This window comes from Gossypium hirsutum, chromosome A12 (genome assembly GCF_007990345.1).
Source record: "Gossypium hirsutum isolate 1008001.06 chromosome A12, Gossypium_hirsutum_v2.1, whole genome shotgun sequence".
Taxonomy (NCBI): domain Eukaryota; kingdom Viridiplantae; phylum Streptophyta; class Magnoliopsida; order Malvales; family Malvaceae; genus Gossypium; species Gossypium hirsutum.
In genome coordinates this window covers 80919965-80944263 of record NC_053435.1, presented here as the reverse complement: position 1 = coordinate 80944263, position 24299 = coordinate 80919965, and the positions used below count along the sequence as shown (strand labels likewise).

At 32.9% G+C, this 24299-nt stretch overlaps 5 protein-coding genes across 8 annotated transcripts; 3 read left to right on the top strand and 2 right to left on the bottom strand.

Moving 5' to 3' along the window:
- Positions 1-516: 516 nt before the first annotated feature.
- Positions 517-4453, bottom strand: LOC107923516 (integrin-linked protein kinase 1). Of its 2 annotated transcripts, none has more exons than XM_041082805.1 (13): positions 4185-4453; positions 4033-4094; positions 3637-3873; positions 2668-2742; positions 2411-2491; positions 2188-2282; positions 1931-2051; positions 1766-1845; positions 1575-1637; positions 1361-1473; positions 1189-1274; positions 993-1111; positions 517-903 (listed from the first exon to the last, which is right to left on the bottom strand). In XM_041082805.1, the coding sequence occupies exons 2-13, from the start codon at positions 4066-4068 to the stop codon at positions 765-767; spliced, it is 1245 nt and encodes a 414-aa protein (XP_040938739.1). In that variant the 5' UTR covers positions 4069-4094; positions 4185-4453; the 3' UTR covers positions 517-764. The 2 variants fall into 2 exon arrangements, with proteins under 2 accessions (XP_040938739.1, XP_016709205.1); XM_016853716.2 differs by having other exon boundaries at positions 4233-4453.
- A 1480-nt stretch (positions 4454-5933) lies between these two features.
- On the bottom strand, positions 5934-7534 carry LOC107923534 (F-box/kelch-repeat protein SKIP4). Its single transcript, XM_016853731.2, is given in 2 exon segments — positions 5934-6667; positions 7027-7534. Coding segments are annotated over 2 exon segments (1101 nt in total). The 5' UTR covers positions 7530-7534; the 3' UTR covers positions 5934-6069.
- A 4449-nt stretch (positions 7535-11983) lies between these two features.
- On the top strand, positions 11984-13840 carry LOC107919463 (pentatricopeptide repeat-containing protein At4g21065). Its single transcript, XM_041084178.1, has 4 exons — positions 11984-12385; positions 12478-12596; positions 12693-13731; positions 13823-13840. Exons 1-4 carry the CDS (start codon positions 11984-11986, stop codon positions 13838-13840), a joined length of 1578 nt encoding a protein of 525 aa, XP_040940112.1.
- On the top strand, positions 12729-17717 carry LOC107923542 (elicitor-responsive protein 3). 2 transcript variants are annotated; one of them, XM_016853737.2, is made up of 6 exons: positions 12729-13881; positions 14890-14969; positions 15050-15115; positions 15202-15340; positions 16003-16138; positions 17317-17717. In XM_016853737.2, the coding sequence occupies exons 1-6, from the start codon at positions 13865-13867 to the stop codon at positions 17470-17472; spliced, it is 594 nt and encodes a 197-aa protein (XP_016709226.1). In that variant the 5' UTR covers positions 12729-13864; the 3' UTR covers positions 17473-17717. The 2 variants fall into 2 exon arrangements, with proteins under 2 accessions (XP_016709226.1, XP_040938738.1); XM_041082804.1 differs by having other exon boundaries at positions 12729-13952; positions 14860-14969.
- Positions 17718-19978: 2261 nt separating this feature from the next.
- LOC107919474 (rop guanine nucleotide exchange factor 3) lies at positions 19979-23662 on the top strand. 2 transcript variants are annotated; one of them, XM_041082802.1, is made up of 8 exons: positions 19979-20411; positions 20710-21085; positions 21205-21321; positions 21699-21853; positions 21969-22043; positions 22488-22778; positions 22956-23300; positions 23385-23662. In XM_041082802.1, the coding sequence occupies exons 2-8, from the start codon at positions 20749-20751 to the stop codon at positions 23502-23504; spliced, it is 1440 nt and encodes a 479-aa protein (XP_040938736.1). In that variant the 5' UTR covers positions 19979-20411; positions 20710-20748; the 3' UTR covers positions 23505-23662. The 2 variants fall into 2 exon arrangements, with proteins under 2 accessions (XP_040938736.1, XP_040938737.1); XM_041082803.1 differs by lacking the exon at positions 19979-20411 and adding an exon at positions 20514-20548.
- The last annotated feature ends 637 nt before the right edge of the window (positions 23663-24299 follow it).

Here is a 24299-nt window from a genome sequence, read left to right as displayed (position 1 = left end):
GTTAAATGGATTAACTCGGTAAAACTGACTTAGTTCTCTTTTAATTTGAAGAGCGATGAATTTTTGAATTTCTTATCAATCAAGACTATAAGTATACAGTAAAAGGGCTAAGAAAACATTTCTATTAGAATTTGTATTAGGGTTTAGATTGTATTTTGTCCTTTTTATTAAAAATAAATATTATTTATTTTAACCTTTGTATGTTAATTCAAAGAGTAAACTAATCGTTTCATTTAAAATTTTCATCCAATTCTACCATTAGAAACGCCACGCATACTTTATGTTGACGTACAGAAATCAATTTTTAATAATAGAAATTGATAAATTTTGTATAGAAAGATTGGTTTGTTTGCTAATTTAACTTACAATGACTAATTTTTTTATTTTTTTAATAAAGTAAAGAAAATACAATCCTACTTCTAATTTAAGGACCTCTATTGTGCGTAATAAAGTTAACTAAATATATACCAGTTAAATTGTGAAACTTTCGAATCAAAATAAATAATACCTTTGAGATATGAACCACAGCTCTTCGTTTGATGTAAGAGATTTCCCCATTAAGGTTCTTTTATACACAAACATCAAAGGGATGATGATACAACATTCTTTGTCTACATTGTTTTTTTGCTGTGTAGAAAATCAATACAGGTTCTACATGACAGAACACAGTTTAAAAAAACAAGGTAGTACCAGACATACATTGATTATAGTAAAAAAAAAAAAAAAAACTCTCATATGGCTGCTAATGATGAAATTATATAATTTCATAGGACAACACAGCTACAACAGGCTTTCATTGCTTTCTCATTTTGAAAATCCTGTTCGATTACCTCAAGCTGTAATATTATCTCTTCGAATGTTGGTCGACAATCCGGGTTCTTATGCCAACATTCTTTAAGAAGCCTGAATTCAGACGACAACGGCAACAACAATAACATAAACCATAAGACTGAATTGATTTCAATTTGGTTTATGAACCAAGAAAAACTCACATTTTGATTGGTTCGGGGTATAAAAATGAAGAGAGCGGTGGCCTCGAATCTTCATATGCCCTTTTGTCTGCGATTTGCTCGGCTGTTTCTGCCCTATTCGACGGTCCACCTTGGAACATCTGTATGAAAATATAAAGCAAGGCCAGATGGAATACCAACAAAGTTATAAACAATCCTTGCTTGCAACACAAGTTACCTCGTGCAGTATTAAAGCAAAGGAGAAGACATCAACGCTCTTTCCGTAGGATTCTCGACGGTAAACTTCGGGTGCCATATAACGATCTGGCAAATCTCGAAAGAGCATCAAAGTCAAAAAAAAATTATAATTTATAAATGTTTTAATTATTCGAAAGGAAGTAATTTTTTACATGAACCAGTTCCACCAGTCATTTTGTAACCATAGGAATCCTTTTCTTGTGCAATTTTGCTTAAACCGAAATCAGTGACCTTAAGGCGACCGGCCTCGTCTTGTAATACGTTTCTGCAGGACCAACATAAAGGTATCAGAATTTGACCATAGATGACCAACCGAGTGACGGAGATTTGACTCGGGCATCAGCTGGAAGATCTAGTTTCCAATACCTTGGTGTTAAATCCCGGTGTATAATAGCATGTGGCTTATGCTGGTGAAGATAGTTCATGCCTCTGCAAGGTTAAAACGATATCAGCTCATTGCAGGGCTCAGTAAGTGCTCCAACTCTAGTAAACATCCGATAAATTGGAATGAAACGGACTATCATGTGCATGAACGGAAAAGTGGCAGTCATATGTACCTTGCAATATCTAGAGCATAAGAGATGGCTGTTTTCGTGTCGAGTCTTCCCTTCTTTTTCAATATATCATACAAACTTCCCTAACTCCAACACACAATTTAAATAAAAATAAGCACAAGACAATCATATGAAAGTTAAGTCCTAATATAATGAGGCAAGACTCACATTCCGAAGATACTCGGTGAGGAAGATCAAACGATCGGAATGCTTTAGAACACCGAGGAACTGCACTATATTAGGGTGGCGCAACTGTTGCCATAAAGCCAATTCCTTGAGAAAGGTATTTCTGTTAAAACATTCAACAGCAAAGAGGAAAAACCTCACTATGATTCTCAAGCTAGAATTAGCCTAATTCAAGCTTTATCGATCTTGTAACCTATGTCAACGAAGCTTGATATAAATGATAGAAATATGAAATTTACTTTGCTTTAGGATTCGATGCGATCGTGGAACGAATTGTCTTGGCTGCAACTTCGGTGCCACGCCAGTTTACCAAAAAAACTTCACCATATGCACCCTGGTATACTAAACAACTTAAGCATTGGGTGAAATACCATAAAAAGAAATTGAGGCCCATATGCCCTAAAGCAAGGTGAGGAGATCATATCAAATGCCATCAGGGAACTTAAAAACCGAAGAACTTACCTCTCCGATACGGGTTGCTTCATCCATGTCAACCTCACTGTGATCGATTTCGAAGCACGGAACTTGAGAGTCCATTCCTACCTATTGCAAGGAAATGATACATACAGATGCTGTCATGCAAAGATGTGAATATGTATTTGTTTCTCATGGACAATTTGTCAAGAACAAGGCAGACAATTCAGAAAATTTGGCATTCTTGGAACTAAAAATATAAACTTTATAAGCTTAACAATAACAACAACATATTAACAAAATACCGGATCGATTCCCCCTCGAGCTTCAAGTATCTTGCAAACCTCGTGGTGTCGAAAGCTATGTGCGTCAGACAATGGCTACAAAAAAAAATTACTCACATCAGATTCATTTTCCCATTGTTATACCTACATCTTGCGAGTTCACTCCGTGCCCTACCAATAGCACGGGAAAATACCCTAGACTAAGAATCACTTTGTGAGCTAAGGACACCTGTGAGGCCAAGATTCATGCAAGTTCTTAACCTTGAGCCCATGATCTCACTAGCACATGACATAGAGACCACACTCTTGATATGGACAAAATTCTTGTCACTTGTACATTACATTTATCCATTACCATACCCGCGAGGACAAAACATCAATAGATCAGTTGGGTTCTAGGTAGTATGAAACTAATACAGAGATGAGAGGTGATGTTTGGGGGTGAATGAACAAAGACACCTCTTTTGAGACCCACAAGGACCAAGGAACAAAGACACATTCCCTCTATCTCTACATTCACACTCTCAGCTATTTTTCTTCCTCCTTTCAAACTCCAACCCTCCAAAGAACCCAAATTCCGACCACACTGAACACGGACAGAATACTTGCCACCTGTACATCACATTTATCTATTATAATACTTACGAGAACAGGAGATCAATAGATTAGGTAGGTTGCAGGGAGTACGAAACTAATACAGATATGACATGTGGCATTCGGGGGTGAATCAACAGAGACACCCTTTTAAGACCTACAAGGACCAAATTCCATTCGAACTCCAACTATTTTTCTTTTTCCTCTCCAACTCCAACCCTCAAAAAACTCAAATTCCAATCACTCATAACCATTACAAATCTCTACCCATTTGTCGAACCATCGTAAACTGCCTTTAACCCCAACCTTGTATCAACAGCTCAACACCCATAAATTAATCATAAGCCCCCAAAAAATGTTCATACTAGATAAAATAACATGAAATTTGAAACTTACAGTTCGGCCCCAACGATCTAAAGAATTCACATCAGCACCTTTCTCAAGAAGCAAATCAACAACTTCAATCCAACCTTCACAAGAAGCTAAATGAAGAGCAGTTCTCCTATCATAATCAGCTCCATTAGGCTCCACACCTTTATCTAATTCTTGTATTACGCCAGTTGTATCCCCTTTACTTGCACATTGAAGTAGTCTATAAAGACCCCCTGAATCAACTTTCTGCCCCACCAGCTTCTGTTCCAAAAACACAATACCCATCAATTTACTTCATAAATAAACAAAATTTTCACTTTGAGTCTGTTCCAAAAACACAATACCCATCAATTTACTTCATAAATAAACAAAATTTTCACTTTGAGTCATTACATAATCTCGAAAAGGAATCGAATTTACCGTTGAAGAAGAATGAGACGGCCCGAAATCTTCCATTTTGATCGCGAAACCGATTTTGAAAACTTAAAAATACAAAAACAAAAGCTTGAATTAAAAAGGCTTAAAATCGACACAGTGACAGTTAATATCGTAGTTGTAATAGGAGACAATACAAATGGTTTCATCATCGTCGATTGTTTCGGAGTTGACGAAGTTATTACCCAATTTTTTTTTGTCTCTTTTGTATCGGGTTTTTTACTATGAGAATTGAGAATTTACCGCCTCGGATTGTTCGCCCTGCACATTGAACTTGACATAGAAGAAGCGTTTCAAGTTTCAATGCAGGGGTTGGCAGAAGAATTTTTGTGAAAGTTTACTGTTTGGGTACTGAGAAAATTGAAATAAGTTTGATTTTGGTCTTTGGGCAATTTTCCTCCTTATTATGGCTAAGCAAAACAGCAATAGAACGTTTTCCAAACTGGTTTTTTTTTTTTAAATTCTGGCGGGGGATTCGAAAATAGGTTATCTTAGTAAATTGGTCTCTAAACTTCACTCCAATTTACAATTTGGTCCTTAGAAGATTTTTCTTAGAAACATTATCTAAACTATCAAATGTATCTTAAATTACCAAGAAAATAGTAGGAACCAATAAGGACATGACATCTAGCAGATTTCTATTGGATGTCCTATAAATTGTTTGAGTAAAATAAGTTAAAAATTAATAGTAAAGGTATCACTTTAAAAATTCAATACCGGAATTGAGGTACTATTGAGAGGATAGAAATTATTAACTTGTTATTTATTAGTCATTCAATTATTGGACTAAGTATAACCATATCTTTCGAAAATTAAAATCAATAACAGGTGAAAACCCATATAAATTCTTGTTGACAATCCACAAATTAAATTAGAGATCAAACTCGAAAAGAGCTTGATAATCTGGAATCGGATGTAAAAAAAAAGATAGAGAAGATTTTACAGAACAAATTAGAGGTGTTTATGAACAGTTCAAGCAGAAGTTTAATTTTTTTAAAAAATCTATGTTTGGGCCAAGGCCCAACTCGATCTACTAAAAAACCTCATTTTATAATTTAAGAATAATATGACGTATAATTTTATTTTAATATTTATATAATTAAATTTAAATAAAAAATTTTAAAATCAAACTGAATCAATTAAAAAGAATCTTCCTCCAAACTCAGGCCAAGCAGATCGGGCCACCCGGCTCAGACAAGTCTAGGACAGATCCACTGGTCCAAATCAGCTTAAGACTACTCTTTCACAATGATGGGTAAGGCCGTAGGCTTTAGGATTTATACATGGTCCAATTGTGGTTTTAGTCCCTCTATTATGATTTATTACTTCTATAATATTGTTAGCTAATTTAAATAAATGATTTTCTAATGCTAACTATTTCGATTAAAATGCTAACATATTTAGTTAATCATTTAACGGGTTTTTAAATTGAGTGTAATTAAAGCACTCTTTGCGCATTGCTCAGATTCTTCCAAAAAGTCGAAATTTTAGAGGATTACACGAGATAATAACCACAATTACTTCTAATATATTTTTTATTTATTTAGTTGTTTAACTGTAATTTATACTACAAAACATAAGTAAAGAATCAGCCAACCAAACCAAATATGTCCAAACAAATCATGTCTAAAGAATTAAAATTTCGCTTTGATGCCTAGAACGATAAAAACTTTAAAAATATTAACTCTGCTATACAATATATGATCATTTTTTAACCAGTAAATATTGACTCTATTCCATTTTGGCCTTATTTAATTCTTTTTAATAGTACAGGTACTATATTGATCTATTTAACAGTAGAGGGACTAATTTGATCAAATCCCTATAATAGAGGGACCTCTCAGGTACTTTCACCAATATTTCAGCTATGATTGTTTCCACTGTACTGGAAGAAAACTAAAATGTATTGTATAGAATTAATACATGTAACTTACAGAAGTGATGTTCTTTCATTTCTGAGATCAGAGATTTGTTTAATATTTGCAGAAACATAAGCTTTCGATGAATCGAAGCCCGTAAAATTCAGATGGACAAACATTTACAATTAATTATCTCGTCATTTGAAGTCAGTTTAGGTATGGAAGAACTCACCATCATTCCTCCACCATTTCCTGCATTGCTAACATCGACGACTACCGTCCTACGCCCCTTCCCTATCACATAGATGCTTTTCCCGACGGCAACAAGTTTACAGGGCGGTCTTGTAAGTAAGGGTGAAAGCCTCCCTATAGCCACCCACTCCCGAAGATCTTTTTCCCACATCATTAACCTTGTTCCAGAACTCTCATCCAACACGTAAAGTGTCTCATCTACTACAACTGCAGGCCCTTGCCAGCCTGATACCATGTCAGCATCTGCATGTTGCCAAGTTCCACTTGATGGTTCATAAACTACTGCATAAACTTGAGAGGTTACAGCAGATCGGCCACAGCGGATATAGATTTTCTCACCCAATACGAAAGAATCTTCGATTTCGGGAACAATGTTTCCGTCTGAGTGAGAAGTCCAATTGTTTGTGCAAGGATCATACGTGTCCCAAGAATGTGGAACACTTGAGTTTAAACCCAATCCACCAATTGCATATATTTTCTGGCCGAGGACTTCACACGCAAAGTAGCATCTGAGCACATAAAAACACATAAAGTATCCTCTTTAACAAGCAAGCAAAAACAGAGAAAGCACACACTACCATTTTATCAGTAACAATGCCATACATATATATACACATAAGTACTTGCAATTCGTCTTTGCTTAAACTACCGTGACCCCTTAACATCTTCTGTTATAACACATAACAATGCCATATATATAGACACGTAAGTATTTGCAATTCATCTTTGCTTATCCTACCTTGCAACCTCCATTATAACACGTAACAATGCCATATATATATACACTCATAAGTATTTGCAATTCATTTTTACTTAAACTACTATGCAATCTTAACATCGTCAAGAAGAAGAGAAGAAAGTATATTACCTTGCAGTTGATAAGGGATTAGCTTCAGTCCAAGAGTTTTTCGAAGCATCGTAACAGTAGGTCTCATCAGTAGCATCTTCAGACCATCGGCAGCCACCCATCAAGTAAAGTCTCTTCCCCAACACTTCAAAACCTACACCTTTTCTCAGCAAGCTGCGAGACGGAAGCTCCCGCATTTGCTTCCAAGATCTTCTCGAAGAATTGGGATCCAATACATAACAGCAAACCTGCTCAAACTTGTCTCGACATAAAGCATAAATCCAAGTTTCATATAAATTATGCTTTTTACGATGAGCATGCAACCCTTCTCCATGCACCAAATCCCTCCATCTCCTAGAAACAAACTTCAGGACAGTATGATATTCTCGAGGGACTCTAGCCTAGCATAAAAGCGCGATATCATCGGGAAGTCCACGTATCAGTGGCTCTTGCGGTTGTCTCATTCGACTGATACCTTCTGATCCACCTTCCGGATTCTCTATTTCAATAGAAACCTCTTGCATCACAATCTGTAATTAATAAAATAGAGTTTAATGACAATTTTACAGCATAAATTTCCTAAATTGCAATCAGATAACCATATAGATAAATACAATGACTCCTGTAAATTCAAAAGTAAATCACAAACTGTCATCCAAGTCAAAATCCTATTTTAAACCCCAATCAAAAAATTGTTTCTAGATTTCGATTTGTGAAAAAGTATTCAAAAATTAGAGCTAGAATTCACATTGTGATGGACCTTAAAAAATCAAGGAGCCAGATATTAACAGAAAAATAAAAGAAAATAATAATTTCTTCTCCAAACTTTAACGGAAAATATACATGTCAACATCAAAAATCGAGATCAATCACTCATTAAATATAAATCTACCAAATTTTCTAAGCTAATCATATAATAAAAAAAACAGGCTTAAGAAAACTGAACATAAATCTCCAAAAATGGAGATAGAAAATCGCTGCAAATAAACATTTGAATGAAAAAAAAATTAGGTAATGATAAAATAGATGAATATATAAGAAAAATATATAAAAATTAAGGGGGGAAATAGAGAGAAAATGCTGACCTGGGATTATCGGATCAGGTTAAGAGCTTGAATAACTGGAAATGAGGGAAATCGACGAAAAAGGGATTTAGGAAGTGTCTGAAACCAGCAATTTTATTTCCGATTTCTATTAAATGGAAAATTTTGTTTTCCGAATTAAAAGATTACTTTTGGAGTGGGTTTAGATAGGTCTAATTATGAATTGCATCCCTCTACTTTGTTAAAACTAATATGTTAGTCCCTTTTTAAAAAAAAGGTAAACTACTTTAGAGGTAACCCACTATGGTTTTTTTTTTATCACCAAACTATGAAAAGTTACAAAATAGCCACCCAACTGTGAAAAGTTACAAAATGATCACCCAACTATTTAATTTTATCTTTTTTTTATCACTAGCTAAATAACGTAAAAAAATGGAAACACAAAAAAATACAAAATTGAATAGTTGAGTGACCATTTTGTAACTTCTAATAGTTTGGTGATAAAAAATAAAATTACTAATAATTAGGTGGTCATTTTATACTTTTTAATAGTTAAATGATAAAAAATACCATAATTAAGTGACTACTAATATAATTTACCCAAAAAGATAAGTTAGTCCCTTTATTTTATATATCCTCGTAGTTTATCAAAATACTGTCAAATGTTATCATTAAATTCTCGACCTAGAAATAAACAATTTCATAATTTACATGCAATGAATTATAAATAATAAAAAAACGACAATGAATTAACAAAAATCAGTAATTAATTTTATTTTGTTAGGCCCGAAAATATCTAGAAGGGGTGAATTGATATTTTAAAATTCTTATAATTTATTTCAAAATTAAAAAGAAAAAAAGGAGAGAATAACTTGGATACTTTGATCTATAGTGGTTCGACCACAGTTGTTTATCTCCACTACTTTGATAAACCTCAACCGATGAATTACCAGTTCACTATACTTGAATTCTTAACTTTCATCTCTAAATTATCTTTATGAAATGATAAAATATGGCAAAACATATACCAAAAGTTAGTTCACGTAGGAACAGGCACAGTAGTGCATGAAAAAGTGCACATAGAATACCAAAAAGAGTTTTTCATGTTCAAGCAAATTTCGACAACACCATTGTTATTGTTACAAATGTACAGGATTGGTAATCTCTTGGTCCTCCACCGGCACTTGTGGATTCAATGGTACAAAAAGGGGTACCCTTTTGCTACAAAAGGTATAACTTTTACAATTCTTATCTTTTACAAAAAGCTAAGGTCCCCTTACTTTCTGTGACTAAATTAGAATCCTCTAGCTTTTACAAAATGCAACTATAACCCTTGACAAATTACTTAAGGTTTTATACCTCAACAACCTTAAGTATCTTTTAGCAAGTACAAAGAAAAAATGTAAACAATGGAGACCTCGCAAAGGTGTGTGTTTACAAGCGTTAAACTCTCTTAAAGAATTGAAATGAGAATGATAAATAGATTTAACAATAAGCACTTAAAGAGATATGTAAAAGAGAAAATGAAGAAAAAAAATTCGAGGCTTTTCTTTTGATTTCAATATTTGGATGTTCTTTACTTATGTTTTCAAGTGCTCTTGACTTGAATATATACCATCTAACAAATTTTTGGACGTTTGGAGCCGTCAAAAGAATTTTATTTCTTGCATTTAATGTAACCCGGAACAACATGTCTTGAGACAATACATATAAACCTTGTCTCGAGATAGGAACAACAAACATGATCATTGGAGCCTAAGGACTCGAGACACAATAGGCATGTCTTGAGACAATTGACCACATGTCTCGAGACAAGACTCACCTGAAGCATACTTTAGCTTCGATGTTGGTCTATCTTCAGAAAAACATGCTTGTATCTCAAGACAAGATTGAAAACCTTAAAAAATGTGGCTTAAAAACATTTTAAAGGACTTGAGGGTTTTCAAAAACTGTTGTAGAAAGTTTAATTCATTTAAATTTTTTTTTTTAAATTGTAATACTTGAAAATATATTTGGATAAGATTTAAATGATTTATGCAAATTTGATTAAGAGATTTTATAACTAGATTTGTTATATCAAAACAATTGAAAATTAAAGTTAACATATTTGTTTACCAACAATAAAGTATAAAGACTAGATTCTGACAAATTAAAGTATAAGGACTAATATATCAATTTTCATAAAATAGAGAGATGAAATGAAATTAGACCATTTAGATAACGTGATTATAGAGAAAAGGACCTTATACGGGCAGTTAGGGATAGGCCTAAGCAAGGCAACCCAAGTTTCAATTGGGCCTATATGTCAGCCCAAATCGATGTCAATATTCAAGAGAGAACAATAACTCGGTTGGGTTAAAAATTTAAGGCTCATTGACAAAATTTGCCATTAACTTTACATTTTTGTCAATTTGACCATTATTATTATTATTATTTTAGTTAAAATTGGCTCAAACTTTTAAAAATAGTCGAATTTAACCATCAACATTTCAAAAACAGTTGATTTGATATCTTTTAAAAAAAAATACTAACTATAACATTGCATTTTTAAACATGACAGATTGCATAACAAAATGCATGTAATTTATGTTTTTTTTTTGAATTTTTTTTATAATTTCAAATTATTTATTGGTATAACATACAAGATAAATTATATTATGTCAGCATAAAGTATATGTAGACTGCCACACGGCCAAAATTGTTTAAAAAATAATATTTTAATAAGCATTTACATTAAAGAAAAGTTATTTGACTCTTTTTGAAAGATTAATGGCTAAATTTAACTAAAAAATAGAATAATGGTCAAATTAACAACAAATATAAATGTTGAAGACTAAATTTATTATTATACCAAAAATTAAAAAAAATCGATTTAATTGATCAATCTCATAATTTAATTATGATAATAATAATTATCTAATTTTTATCAATACAAATTAATTCCATTTTAATTATTTTTTATTTATAATTAATTTAATTAGTCAAAAATAATAAATAGAAGTTGGTTAATTAACCCGACTAACTTCCCAATCATAAATGAAATTGGTTTGGCGGATTAAGACGTATATTATTTTATAAACTATTCTTATCACATCAATCATGATTCTTACTAATTAAAAATAAATACATTATCTTTTTTTCCACATTATTTGTACAGTTGGTAAGGAGTAATCATGGATGATGTGGAAAAAAATATAGTATTTTTATTTTTAATTGGTAGGGACCGTAGATAATATAGTAAGATGGGTTAATAAAATCAATTCTCCAATCAAATAGTCAAATAAATTTATAATTGATCGAAAAATTGATTGCTTTCCCCTATTCAAAGGTTACACTTTCTAGTAGCCGATTAAATCTTAACTCAATTGGCATCGACATTATTTCCAGTGTAGAAGGACGTGGATTCGAGTGCGCTAAAATGTATTATCTTCCTATTTAAGAATTGGAGAGAGGCTATGAGTAGTTCTAGGCATTATATTAAAAAAATAGATACGATAAGAACTTATAATAATATTAATATTAAAAAAAAAAGAAAAGGTTACACTTTCTAATAAATTTGAGAGGTATTTATGGGCTGGGCTTAAATCCAACTTAAATTTATATTTTTCAATTTCAATCTGGCTCGACTCAATTAAATTTACTGTTTAAATAAAAATAAAAATTATCAAATTTTAAATAGTAAACTGAACTATTTAAATAGGCCTGAGCAAAACGAACTTAAGATGAAGCCTAGAAACTTTTTGAAATCGGATCTCGACCCAGTCCTGCCATGAACGCCTGTATTCGTAAATCGTAACTCATGAGGAGCAAAGCAAGAGAATAAGGAAGTCAATGACAGGCCATAGGTCTCGTGGGCTTCCTAATTTTAGTACAAGTTCTTCTCTTGTTTGGGCCATAAAGCGAAATCGTTTAATCGTTTTAACACATTTGGATGTATGTTTTCTCAATCTCGCAATGCACAGAAGCTGTTTGCAGAAATTACCCAAAGAATTAAAAGCTCGCCGACGAAAATCTCTGCTACTTTATTCCATAGGAATTCAAGCCACGATGACACTGTTGAGCCCAGTGCTGAAAATGATCATGTATTGGTATCATGGACATCCAAGTTATCCAAATTGGTAAAACAAGGGCAGCCAGAGGAAGCCATTTGCTTATTCAAGAGAATGCTATTGTTGAAGAGTAATCAAAGGCCTAACTATGTTACAATTTTAAGCTTAATAAAAGCCTTAGATGCTCTACATTGGGATGTTTTGGTAATGATGGTTCATGGGTTGGTGGTCAAAATGGGGTTTATATCAGAGCCCGCCGTTTTAACTGCTCTTATCGGGTCTTATTCCGTTTATGGTATGGGAACTTGTTGGAGTTTGTTTCATCAAATACCTGATAAAGATGTTGTTTTATGAATGCTGTGGTTTCTGCTTGTGTTAAGAATAAGGATTATCTGGAGGCTCTTGAGTTGTTTAGAAGAATGCAATTTATTGGGTTGAAAGTTAATCATGTTAGTATTGTCAGCATTTTGCCTTCTTGTGCTAATCTTGGCGCTCTACGGTTAGGTAGAGAAATACACGGTTTTATTATAAAAAGAATGTTTTCTCATGTTATTAGTGTTCAGAATTCATTGGTTGATATGTATGCAAAATGTAGGAATCTCGAGTCAGGGATTCGTGTTTTTGATGGGATGTTGGAGAAGGACTTGGTTTCTTGGAGGACTGTGATTCGCGGTTACGTCGAGAATGAATGTGGGATAGAAGCAACTAATATCTTCTCGAAGATGCAGCTGTTGTCTTTTTTTGCCCCGGATGAATTTGTTGTCCGGGATATGATTATGGCTGTGTTACAATCTGGAGAGAATAAACTTGGATCTGCATTTCATTGCTATATATTGAAAAACGGGTTCTTGGCTTTTGTTTCCGTTGCAACTGCTCTTTTGCAGATGTATACTAAGTTTGGAATGGTTTGTTCAGCTAGGAATGTATTTGATCACATTGGCAATAAAGATGTCATTGCATGGAATGCAATGATCTCAGCTTACACCCAAAGCAAGTTACCTTTTAATGCCGTGGATACATTTACACAGATGTTACATATGAACGCGAAACCTAATGAATTCAGTTTAATTAGTCTACTGCAAATGTGTTCTTTGATGGCATCTCAAGAAGTATCTCATGAACTTGGAGATAGCATCCATGCTTTCATAGAAAAAGTTGGTTACTTGAGGAATGTTTATTTATCATCAGCCTTGATAGATTTCTACTGCAGATCAGGAAGGGTCAAGCAAGGAATGGCTCTTTTTGATGAAGTTCCTATCAAAGATCTCATTTGTTGGAGTTCATTGATTAATGGATATGGATTAAATGGTTATGGAATTGAGGCTCTTGAGACATTCTCAAATATGTTAGATTGCGGGATAAAGCCAAATGAAATTATTTTTCTTTCTGTTTTATCTGCTTGTAGTCATTGCGGGCTAGAATACGAGGGTTGGAACTGGTTTTATTCTATGAAAGAGAAGTATAATGTCACTCCAAAGCTTGCACACTATGCATGCATGGTGGATTTGCTCAGTCGCCAGGGTAATATTGAACAAGCGCTAGACTTTGTGAAGAAAATGCCAATGGAGCCAGATAAAAGAATCTGGGGAGCTATTCTTGCTGGTTGTCGATTAACGCCTGGGCCAATTGAGAATGTAGAGTTCGTTGTTGAACAGCTTGCTACCTTGGATCCACAAAATAGCACTAACTATTACACAATTTTATCAGACCTATATGCAAGTGAAGGTAGAGAGGAAGATGTAGAGAGGATGAGAAGATTGGTGGAGAATGCCTAGAAAGAAAAGGTTGGATACCTCAGTAGCTTGTCTTCTGTACATTCTATCAATTGAGCAGTAGCCAGTAGGCAAACCAATTGGTATCCTTTCCCTGTATGCAATTCATTTTGTGGTATACTGAAAATGAATTTTATGAGGGTTTTGTCTTTTTCATGGAGTCTGGGGTCTTTCTGGTATGCTACTAAAAGTACCTTCTCATTTCGTTTTATGCTTTGATATCATAATTGGGACTGAAATAAAGTTCCATGTTCCTGAATTTTGAGCTAAGTTTGGGACTTTAAGTAAGAACAAGTATTATTTTTGCCAGGCAACCGGCCGAGCCCCCAATGATATAAGGTATTGTCCCCAGCTCGTGCCGGGGTTTTGTCTCCCACCTCCATTGAGAGACATGTACGGTTCATGGAGAGGAGCGCCTCAAGGCAACAGACCATACATGGTCACATGGCCACCCACCAAGGGAATGTGAGTGTCTTCACTCTTGGTGGGGTTTGAACCCCTGACCTATGGCATATAGGCCACCAATTAGGGGATATGGTAACACTTGAGCAAGCTAATCTGCTTTAGTTTAAGAGCTTTATTTTTCCTTTAAAAAAACTATCATCTAAATGAAAACTAATCTAAGATCCTTACTCTTTAAAGTAAGCCTGGATCTAGCTTGATAGTTGAGACCAAGCAAGACCTACTTGGATATAAAAGTAGTATTGATGATCTCGCTATCAAACTATTCCATTTTTTCAGTATACAAAACATTTTCCAATGCTAGAATTAAATGAACATTGGGTTCTTCTTGGGAGTTTGAAGTGTAGAATTTATGGCTAGAAGTTACTCCAATTGGTACTTTGAAGTTGGAGTAAATGTTGTATTAAATGAACTTTATAGAACTGAGACTGCATTAACTTTCCCAACTTGATCACATCATAAATCCTGTATATTGATCACTCTCTTGCAGTCTTGTTCCCTTTCTTAATTACAGAAACACCAACACAGAAACCAAGCTTGCTCTTGTTTTATCTGCAGTTTGATCTCACTCATGAAAGAAGGAATCCTCGAAGTTCTTATCGTAAATGCTGAAGACATTAGACACACTAATCTTATCGGTATCTCTATCTCTTGTCCCTGGCTATGCATCATAGATATGTCCCGTTTTATTAATTTGGTTTTGATCATTTGGTTATAGGAAGACCCGCATACTATGTTATATTACAATGTGGAACTAAAGAATACAGAACCAAAACATCACCAGGTTTCATGTCTATTGATGACCTGTAAATTACTATTTCTATTCTTTTGGGGTCTCTTGAAACATAACAATTGTGTTTTATGATGCAGGAAAACATAAGAAAGTATTGTGGAATGAGAAATTCAAGTTCAATTTTCCGCTATCCGAATGGAAAAACTTAACTCATATAAAATTCAGGATCATGGACAAGGAATTCTTCAAAAACAACGGATTTGTTGGTGAAACCAGGTAATCTATTTTACTTCCTTTCTTTCTTCTTAATATGCCTTTTACCTCCATTCTCAATGCCCTGATACCTAAATTTGCACTTATTCTCTAGAATTTTCATATGCCATGAAATATATAGATAATACTGGTGGGAAAGTAATATAAGGACAAAAAATATCATCTGATAATGCTTAGCAGATGGTGAAACTGTTGCTGTAATTCAATCATCTTTTTTGAGGTAAAAGTACCATGAAGCCCCCTATGCTAGGAGTCACATTGCATTTTGTCCCCTCTACTAAAAAAATAGACAAATTAGTCCACATATGTTAGATTAAAAAGTAAACCGGTTCTTCTGTTAAAAATTCTATCCATTTTGTCTATTAAAAATTGGTCCATGTACATCAATATGAGGTATACGTGACACATCATGTGTCATTATCTGATTATTCCGTCAGCCACGACAGTTTTTAACAATACAGTTTTTAATATAGATGACCGACTTGCTCCTTAATTTAACATATAGGGACTAATTTGTCTATTTTTTACTAGAAAGTTAAATACAATCAAACTCTTAATACAAAAACCTCCATGATACTTTTTCCTTTTTTCGAGACATTAAAAGCTATTTAACAATTACCACAAATAACCAAACCAGATGAGTTCATTTATTTACTTTTTCTCAGAATTCACCTTGGTGGAATAATTACTGAAGGAACTGACAAAGGATTTATAGTATTGAGACCAGCTCCTTACAATGTAGTGCTTGAAGATGATACCTATAAAGGACAGATAAAGATTGGGTTTAAATTCATTGCTAATGTGAGTTTGCTCAGACCCCAAGTTCCCATTTCTATTTATAGTTTAGCATCTTATTTAGGTTGCCAAAAAGCTTAAATTTATGGGGTAATATAATTTTTGGACCGGCAGCAAAGTTAAACTTGAAAAATATAAAAATTTGATGATATGACACTTTGTGATTGTGTCATATTATCACTTGAAAGTTTAAAAATAATATAATTTTTAGGTGATGATCTGGTACAGTCTTAAAGTATTATATTCAGTGTTTTAATAACTTAATCAGTAGTTGAACCAATTCGGTTGGTACGATCGTCGATTTTCATACCAACAATAGTTAAATAATTAATAAAAAATCATAAAAATCTAAAACCAATTAAAAAATAAATATTAAAAGTTCAACCCGTTCAATTGTTGATTTTGTCTCAATTTTTAATTTTTATCAATTCCAAGCAATTTCTGAATTAATCAATCCAATCCTTTTGTTTGAATTGTTATGTTGATCAATTCTCATTTTGTTCCATTTGATCATTTTCTAGTAATAGTGGTCATGTCATTAAATTTTGATAGAATATAAGCTCAAGGATCAAAATAGATTTAGTTGCTAAGTTCAAAACCAAAGTGGACCTCCCCTCAAAAAAAAGTACAGGTACCAAAGTAGATTTTAGTACCAAGTTCAAGAGTCAAAAGTTATATTTTTCTAAAATTTATACTAAGTGATGGATGCATATATGCAATTGTAAAGCACATTGCATTTTTAAAAAAGAACTCAAGTTTAAATTTTAAAAACAATATTGTTTGAAAGGATAATCATGAACTTCAAAAACACAAGTGGACCATAATCATAGTCTATGGGGGCCTTACCCCTCTCTCAAATTTCTGAAATATTTCAATTATCCATTGAAATTAAAAAAAAATTTAATTAGGCCCTCTAATTTCTTTTTTAAATTCTCATTATATTCTTTTTTTTTTTTTGAAAATTTTGTATTAAGCTCTCTCAAATTTTGTAGAAATTCTCTTTAATTTCACAAAAATTTAAAAGCTCAAAAAAAATTTAAAAATAATTCTCATTAAATTCATACAGTTTTTTAAAAGTTTACTAGCACTCCCTTAAAATTTAGGTTTAAGATCTGTGATTGACTTAAAGGATTAGTTTTCATGGATGGTAAAAACAGTCATGAAACATGATTTTTTTTTTCCAGAAAGAAGTGCAAAATGAGATTCGAGATTTTGCTGTGATGCCTAATGAACCAAGGTCAATTTGTAGCTGCATCAAGAATCTATGGAAATTCCCATGGTGGATATGTTTATACCCCTTTAAACAGGAAAATTCCAAAAAGGAGCAGAAGCATGAGTGAGTGGAACAGCATGATGTCAGCTGCATGTGATTTAATGTAAGATTGTGAACTTTGGTCTGAAAATCTACATGATATGAGATGTTTTTTTTTTCAATAATTTAGAGAAATAATAAGGCTTTATACCATTTTGTAAAAGTTTTCAATTAGACCCCCCAAATTAGGCCTGAAAGGCCATTGGATTCAAAAGAAATGGGAGGCACGTCCATCTCATGATATTAATGAATTATTGCTTTGTTTTCCCCCTCTATTTTTCTATTATGTTTGACTTATCGAAATTAAAAAAAAAAAAAACAAACATCATGAATTTATTGTTCACAAAGGCTTGTGTGCTTGCTATTGATTTCCTAGCTAACCTCCGACCAAGGGGGCCTATAAATAAATTCTCCAAAACATGCAAGCAAAATAGAAGATTTTAAATTTGGCAAAGAAATTGTTGTAAAGATCAGATAAAATGTATGTTAGGTCAAGTGACAAGAATTTTGATATCTCTAAAGTAAGGTTTCAAGTTTGAATATCACTAATGGAGGGACAATGGTATGGAACTTTACTTCATGTTTAAGGGTTTATCTAGTTTAACTTTAAATTCAATCGAGACCTAGTATAAATATCGGATATAGGAAGGTCTTATTAAAAGAATATTTCAGTTAATTTTTCTATCCAAGAAAAGAATTAGAACTAAAATAATAAAGAAGTAAAATTAGGAACTAATTTTGTTATTGTGGAAAAAGAAAAAAACTTGTTTGAAAAATGGATTTTGGTGTTTTCTAACTTTCCCATCAACTTGAATAAATCACAAGGTAATTTGGTAATTATTGGCCAATTTGATCACTAAATTTGAATTTCTTAAAGATATAATGACATGGCATTCGAAAATTGCATCATGCCATCACTTGAATTTTTTTTAAAAATTTATTATTTTTGTAACTTTTAGATTTTATTTATTTTTTAAAAAAAACCAGGTGATGATGCGACATAATTTTAAAGTGACATGTCAACATATTTTAAAAGAATCCAAGTTTAGTAACCAAATTAGAAAAAGTTGTCAAATTTTGAGACTATTCTAGACCCAAAACAGTTTAATGATCAAATTGAAAAACAATTAACAAATTCAGGGACTAAATATTAATACCACATAAGTTTTTAAAGGCAAAGTGGTTGGAGTAATATCATAAGGGGGAAAACCCTAATTTTACCTACTCATAAAACCTGGACTGTGACACCATCTTTTCCCACTTGTTATTCCTTCACATGTTTTGGATTTACATCATTCTAATGAAAGTTTCTAAATTTGCTTTAAAACCCATCATTTTCTTTTCTTTTTTTTTTTGAAAAAGAAACCCATAATTTTCTTTATAGTCCAAAACATTGAATTACGAATAAGAGACTTTATTATTTAATATAAGTTTTTTGCCTTTTACATCACTTAATCATAATGTGATAAATCAGCTTATTTTAGTCAATTTCTTATACATATCCATCTGCATAATGTGATCTCACATAGTAACATATCCGTTATTAAAATATGAAATTCTTTTATATAAATTTAGGGATAAACTATAAAAATAATCACTTTTGTTTGCCTCGGATTACATTTTAGTCACTTATGTTTGAAATGTTACGTTTTAATCACTTCCGTTATCGTTTGTTACAAAGTAGTCACTTTACCGTTAAATTCCATTACCTCTCTAATGGAAGTCCTACATGACAGTCCAAATGGATTTTAAATGCCAACTTGGATGTCTTACGTGGCAGTCCAAATTAAATTTATTTGATTAATTAAAACTCTATTTTCATCCCAACAATTAGACATCTAAGTTGGCATTTAAAACCTATTTGGACTGCCACATAGGACTACCTTTAAGGAGGTAACGAAGTTTAACTATAGAGTGAAAACTTCGTAACAAAACAATAACATAAGTGACTAAAACGTAACATTTCAAAAATAAGTAACTAAAATGTAATCTAAGGCAAACAAAAATGATTATTTTTATAGTTTACCTTAAAATTTAATCTTAACATTTAATTTTTTATCGTTTTAATTAAATTTTTTTTTACTTTAACTCACTTCTTAAAATTTAGTTAAATTAAAGTTTTTATGAAAAATCCAACTTATTTAATTATTAAAATTTTAACAATACGAAAATAGCAATCCATATTCCTTTCGTAAAAATTTTAAAAAATAGAAATATACATAGATGTTCACACATGTATTAAGTCAATGTTATTAAACTTTTAACATTTCAATTAATTTTTCTTTAAAAAAATAATTACTTAATTAGATTAAATATTTAAAAGTTAATTGTGAAAGTTATAAATTTGTTATTATGTTTTTTTCTAAAAAAGAAACTAACAACATTTTTTTTCTCTAATTTTATATATCAATTACAGGGTTAAAAGATAGAATTTCTGACACTAACTCCGAAAGTTAGAAAATTTTCATTTAATTAAAAAATAAAAATAATTGAGATTCTTTTTTCACCGAAAACTATAAAATATTCATCACGTATTTGCAATTTGCAAAATCATACAATAATACAAGCCACCCAAGTCCTCATAAATATTCAATTCAATTTACAACTAAGAAACACACTCTGTATGTTCTATCAGAAACCAAAAAAATACTCTTTCAACAAGAATCCAATCGAACCCATTTTTGTTTTCCAGATTCTGAAACTGGGTTTTTCTTCTTTGATCACAAAAAGCAAAAAGAACCCATCAATCAGACGGTCAAGAAGTCAAGATCCCTTGTCTTTTTATGTTCATATGATGACGATGATGATGATGATGGTAGCATGGTGGAATTGCAAAAAGAAAGCTTATCTTTTGGATTATATCAACAAAAAGGAACTGTTTTAAACGTTATTCTTCAGATTATTACTAGCTATATTATCATCATCTTCTTCAACGGTTTTGAATTCAAAAATCTATACTTTAAAAAGGTAAGTGGAAAAAAAGAACGTTGCTTTATCATCAACGGTTGCTTATATATAAACTTTATTGTTCATATTGTCAGTGAATTACAATGACCTGTGACTATTAGCACACCAAGTATTTGCTTTTTTGTTTCTGTAACAAAGTTGGGTCTTTTTCTTTTTCTTTCTTTACACTGTAGAATTATTCAGTTTAAGCCTTTTTTGGTCGGGTCCATGTTTTTGGACCATGTTTTGATTATGGTTTTTCAAAAAAGTTCTTAAATCTTGAGCCCCCACTGACCAAAATTTTAATGATTATTTGCAGATAATAGAGTAAAGAGAAGTGTTATAAAGAGGTGTTCAAATGGAGAATTCATCAAACAGTGATGAAAACTATGATGTGGGTTATCAACCATCACCTTGTTCAACTGATCCAAATGATCAGTCAACCATGAGTGGTGATTCATTTGTGTATTGCCGAACATATTCATCGACTTCAGTATTTTCTGAACCTGTTGATGATCACCATAGTTGCTGTAGTGAAGCTTCACCTTCTTGTTCTTCTCATTGGTCAACTAGGAGATCTGGTGGGGTTGTTCCTCAAAAGCAAGCTCTTCTTACAAGGCTTGTAACAAAACAGTGCAAAAATAGCAATGCAGATGATCATCAAAAGCTTGATGATTTGGAATCATTGGATTTAGGTATGTAAAATTGCTTGAGTTTGTCTTTCATATGCTTAAACTATATATATATATTTATATATATTGTCTCCTTTTTTAATTTTTATGCTAATGGAGGTTCAAAATATTATGTTGGAAAGAACTTGAAATGATGAAGGAAAGATTTGCAAAACTTTTACTGGGAGAAGATATGTCTGGAAGTGGAAAAGGAGTATGCACAGCTATCACAATCTCAAATTCCATAACCAATCTTTACGGTAGATACGCACATATACATTCATACATTTATATCTACTCAAAAAATAGCAAATTAGTTCATATACGTAAGATCAAAGAGCAAATTGATCTTTTATTAAAAATTTTATTCATTTCTACTATTAAAAATCATCTCTATACATTAACATGACGTCACTATTTGGTTATTCCGTCAAGCATGCCAGTTTTTAACAGGACAAATAAGTGAAATTTTTAACAGAAATAAGTAATTTGCTCTTTTATCTAATCTACAGAAACTAATTTGTTTTAGGAGGCCAAATATAATTTGACTCCTAGAACAGTGGCCTTTGTGGTACTTTTACCATATATTTGAAATCTATGGAATTGCTTACTCTATGTTGAATGGTAATTACTGCAGCAACTGTATTTGGGCAAAATTTGAGGTTGGAGCCATTGAACCCTGAAAAGAAAGCTCTTTGGAAAAGAGAAATGGATTGTCTTTTATCTGTCTGTGATTATATTGTGGAATTTACTCCCAAGTCACACAATTTACGTAATGGAGCAGCTGTTGAGGTAAGATTTCATAGTCCATATCCAAAAAGATTACTTTTTTATGGATATTTATCATCTTTGCTTGCTTTAACATGATATATATATCTATGTATGTATGTATATGTTACATGTTTAGATAATGGAAAGCAGGCAAAGATCAGATATTTACATCAATCTTCCAGCACTGAGAAAATTGGATGCAATGCTCATTGTAAGATACAAGCTCTATGTGAGACAAAAATCGGTAAAAGTACCATAGAGACACCTACAATAGGAGTCAGATTGCATTGTGCCTCTTCTACTAAAAGATGGGCAAAATAGTCTCTGTAAATTAGATCAAAGGGCAATTTTTTTTTATTAAAGATTTCATCCTTTGTACTATTAAGACAGTGATGCTTTGCATGCAATATCTACCTTATGTTAACTTACAGAGACCAGTTTTTAACAATAGAAATTGATGAAATTTTTAATAGAAGGACCAATTTTTTCTTTGATTTAATGTGTAGAGACTAATTTGCCAATTTTTTTAGTAGAAGGGGCAAAATGCAATCTAACTCATAGTACAGGTGCCTATGTAGTACTCTTACCCAAAAAAAACCAGTCTTTTGTTTATATATATATATCTATATATCTTAGAGCTTACATTCTTTTGCAGGAAATACTGGATAGCTTCCAGGATACAGAATTCTGGTACGCAGAGCAAGGGAGTATATCGGCAAATTCGACCCGTATGGGTTCATTTCGAAGAGTTGTTCAAAGAAATGACGAGAAATGGTGGGTACCGGTGCCGTGTGTTCCTTCAAGTGGTCTTACCGAGAAAGCGAGGAAGCACTTGCGACATAAACGAGAATGTGCTAATCAAATTCACAAGGCTGCAATGTCTATAAACAACAGTGTTCTTTCTGAGATGGAAATCCCAGATTCATACATGGCATCACTTCCAAAGGTTAGCCCCTTATGCTGATAAAAACCATAATAGCTTAGTTAGTTCGTGCGGTCACTTGTAAAAGTATATCGATATTTCGTAAGTCCAAGATTCGAGTTCTAGCATCTGCAACCCCTTCCCCTGTCCCTAATGCTTTCTTGGTAGACAAGGTAGTAACTCTTTTTTTCTTATCTACAGAGTGGAAGAGCCAGCATCGGAGACCCGATATACCGCTACATGTACACCACAGAAAAATTCTCCCCTGAGTATCTACTTGATTGTCTCAACATAGCATCCGAACATGAAGCACTTGAACTTGCAGATCGTGTTGAAGCTTCAATGTACACATGGAGACGTAAAGCATGCATGATCCATTCAAAATCATCATGGAATATGGTGAAAGACTTAATGTCCGACATCGATCGAAGTGACAAAAACCATATATTAGCTGAAAGAGCAGAGAGCTTGTTATTTTCATTGAAGCAAAGATACCCAGAACTCTCACAAACGTCCCTAGACACATGCAAAATTCAGTACAATAGGGTAAGTGATAAAAAACTGGTATTTTCTTGCTTTCCACCATAACATGCAAGCTTTGAATGCCAAAATTGTGGGGTTTTTTTGCAGGATGTGGGGCAAGCAATCCTTGAGAGTTATTCGAGGGTATTAGAAGGACTAGCTTTCAACATTGTTGCTTGGATTGAAGATGTGTTTTTTGTAGACAGTACAACAAGAAACCAAGACTGAAAAAGGGCTAACTCAACCCCAACATTATTTCAGCTGGTTAACCCAGCTTCTTCTTCTTCTTTTTTTCTAAATTCCTTGCATATGTTGATTCCTGTTATATTTGAACCATTTATTCTTGTACATTAGAATCGTTTAAATAAATCATGTAATTTCTAACACCTTAACCTTGCTTTTTAAATGGGTTTCGTTCATGATCATATGTTACTGCAAACAATACGTGTTATTCGTTACAACCTTTGAAACAACAATCTGAAATAAAAGTAGAATGGATACCCACTAATCCATTTTAAACATCAGTCAATGAACCACAGGGACTTGGCAGCCTGCATCAAATATATATAAATATATGTCTGTATGTTGAGGAAGTGGAGGAGGCAGTGGAAAGGATGGTTCACACGGTGGAGGAAGGTTAAGTTTCTATGCCGAGAGACTATGAGTTATGATGTGCAAACTAGTAGAAAAGTGGGCAGGAGAGAGGGAGTTCTCGGCTTTTGGGACAGTCCATGGGTGGGTACCTGTATTTGGTTCAAGCACGTGTCCATAAGCATAGGTGCAACTTTGGTCGGCGGTACGGCTTGATATGATTGAAGTGGAACATGTGACTAATGTGTGATAATTATCCTATCGGGATTGGCATAGAGAAAAAGCAGAATTTATATTTTCTGCTTCTACATGAATGCTGAGGAAAAAGAAGCTATAAAGTTTGAGAATACAATCAAACCAGAAATTGTCCATAAGCATAGGTGCAACGTTGGTCGGCGGTACGGCTTGATATGATTGAAGTGGAACATGTGA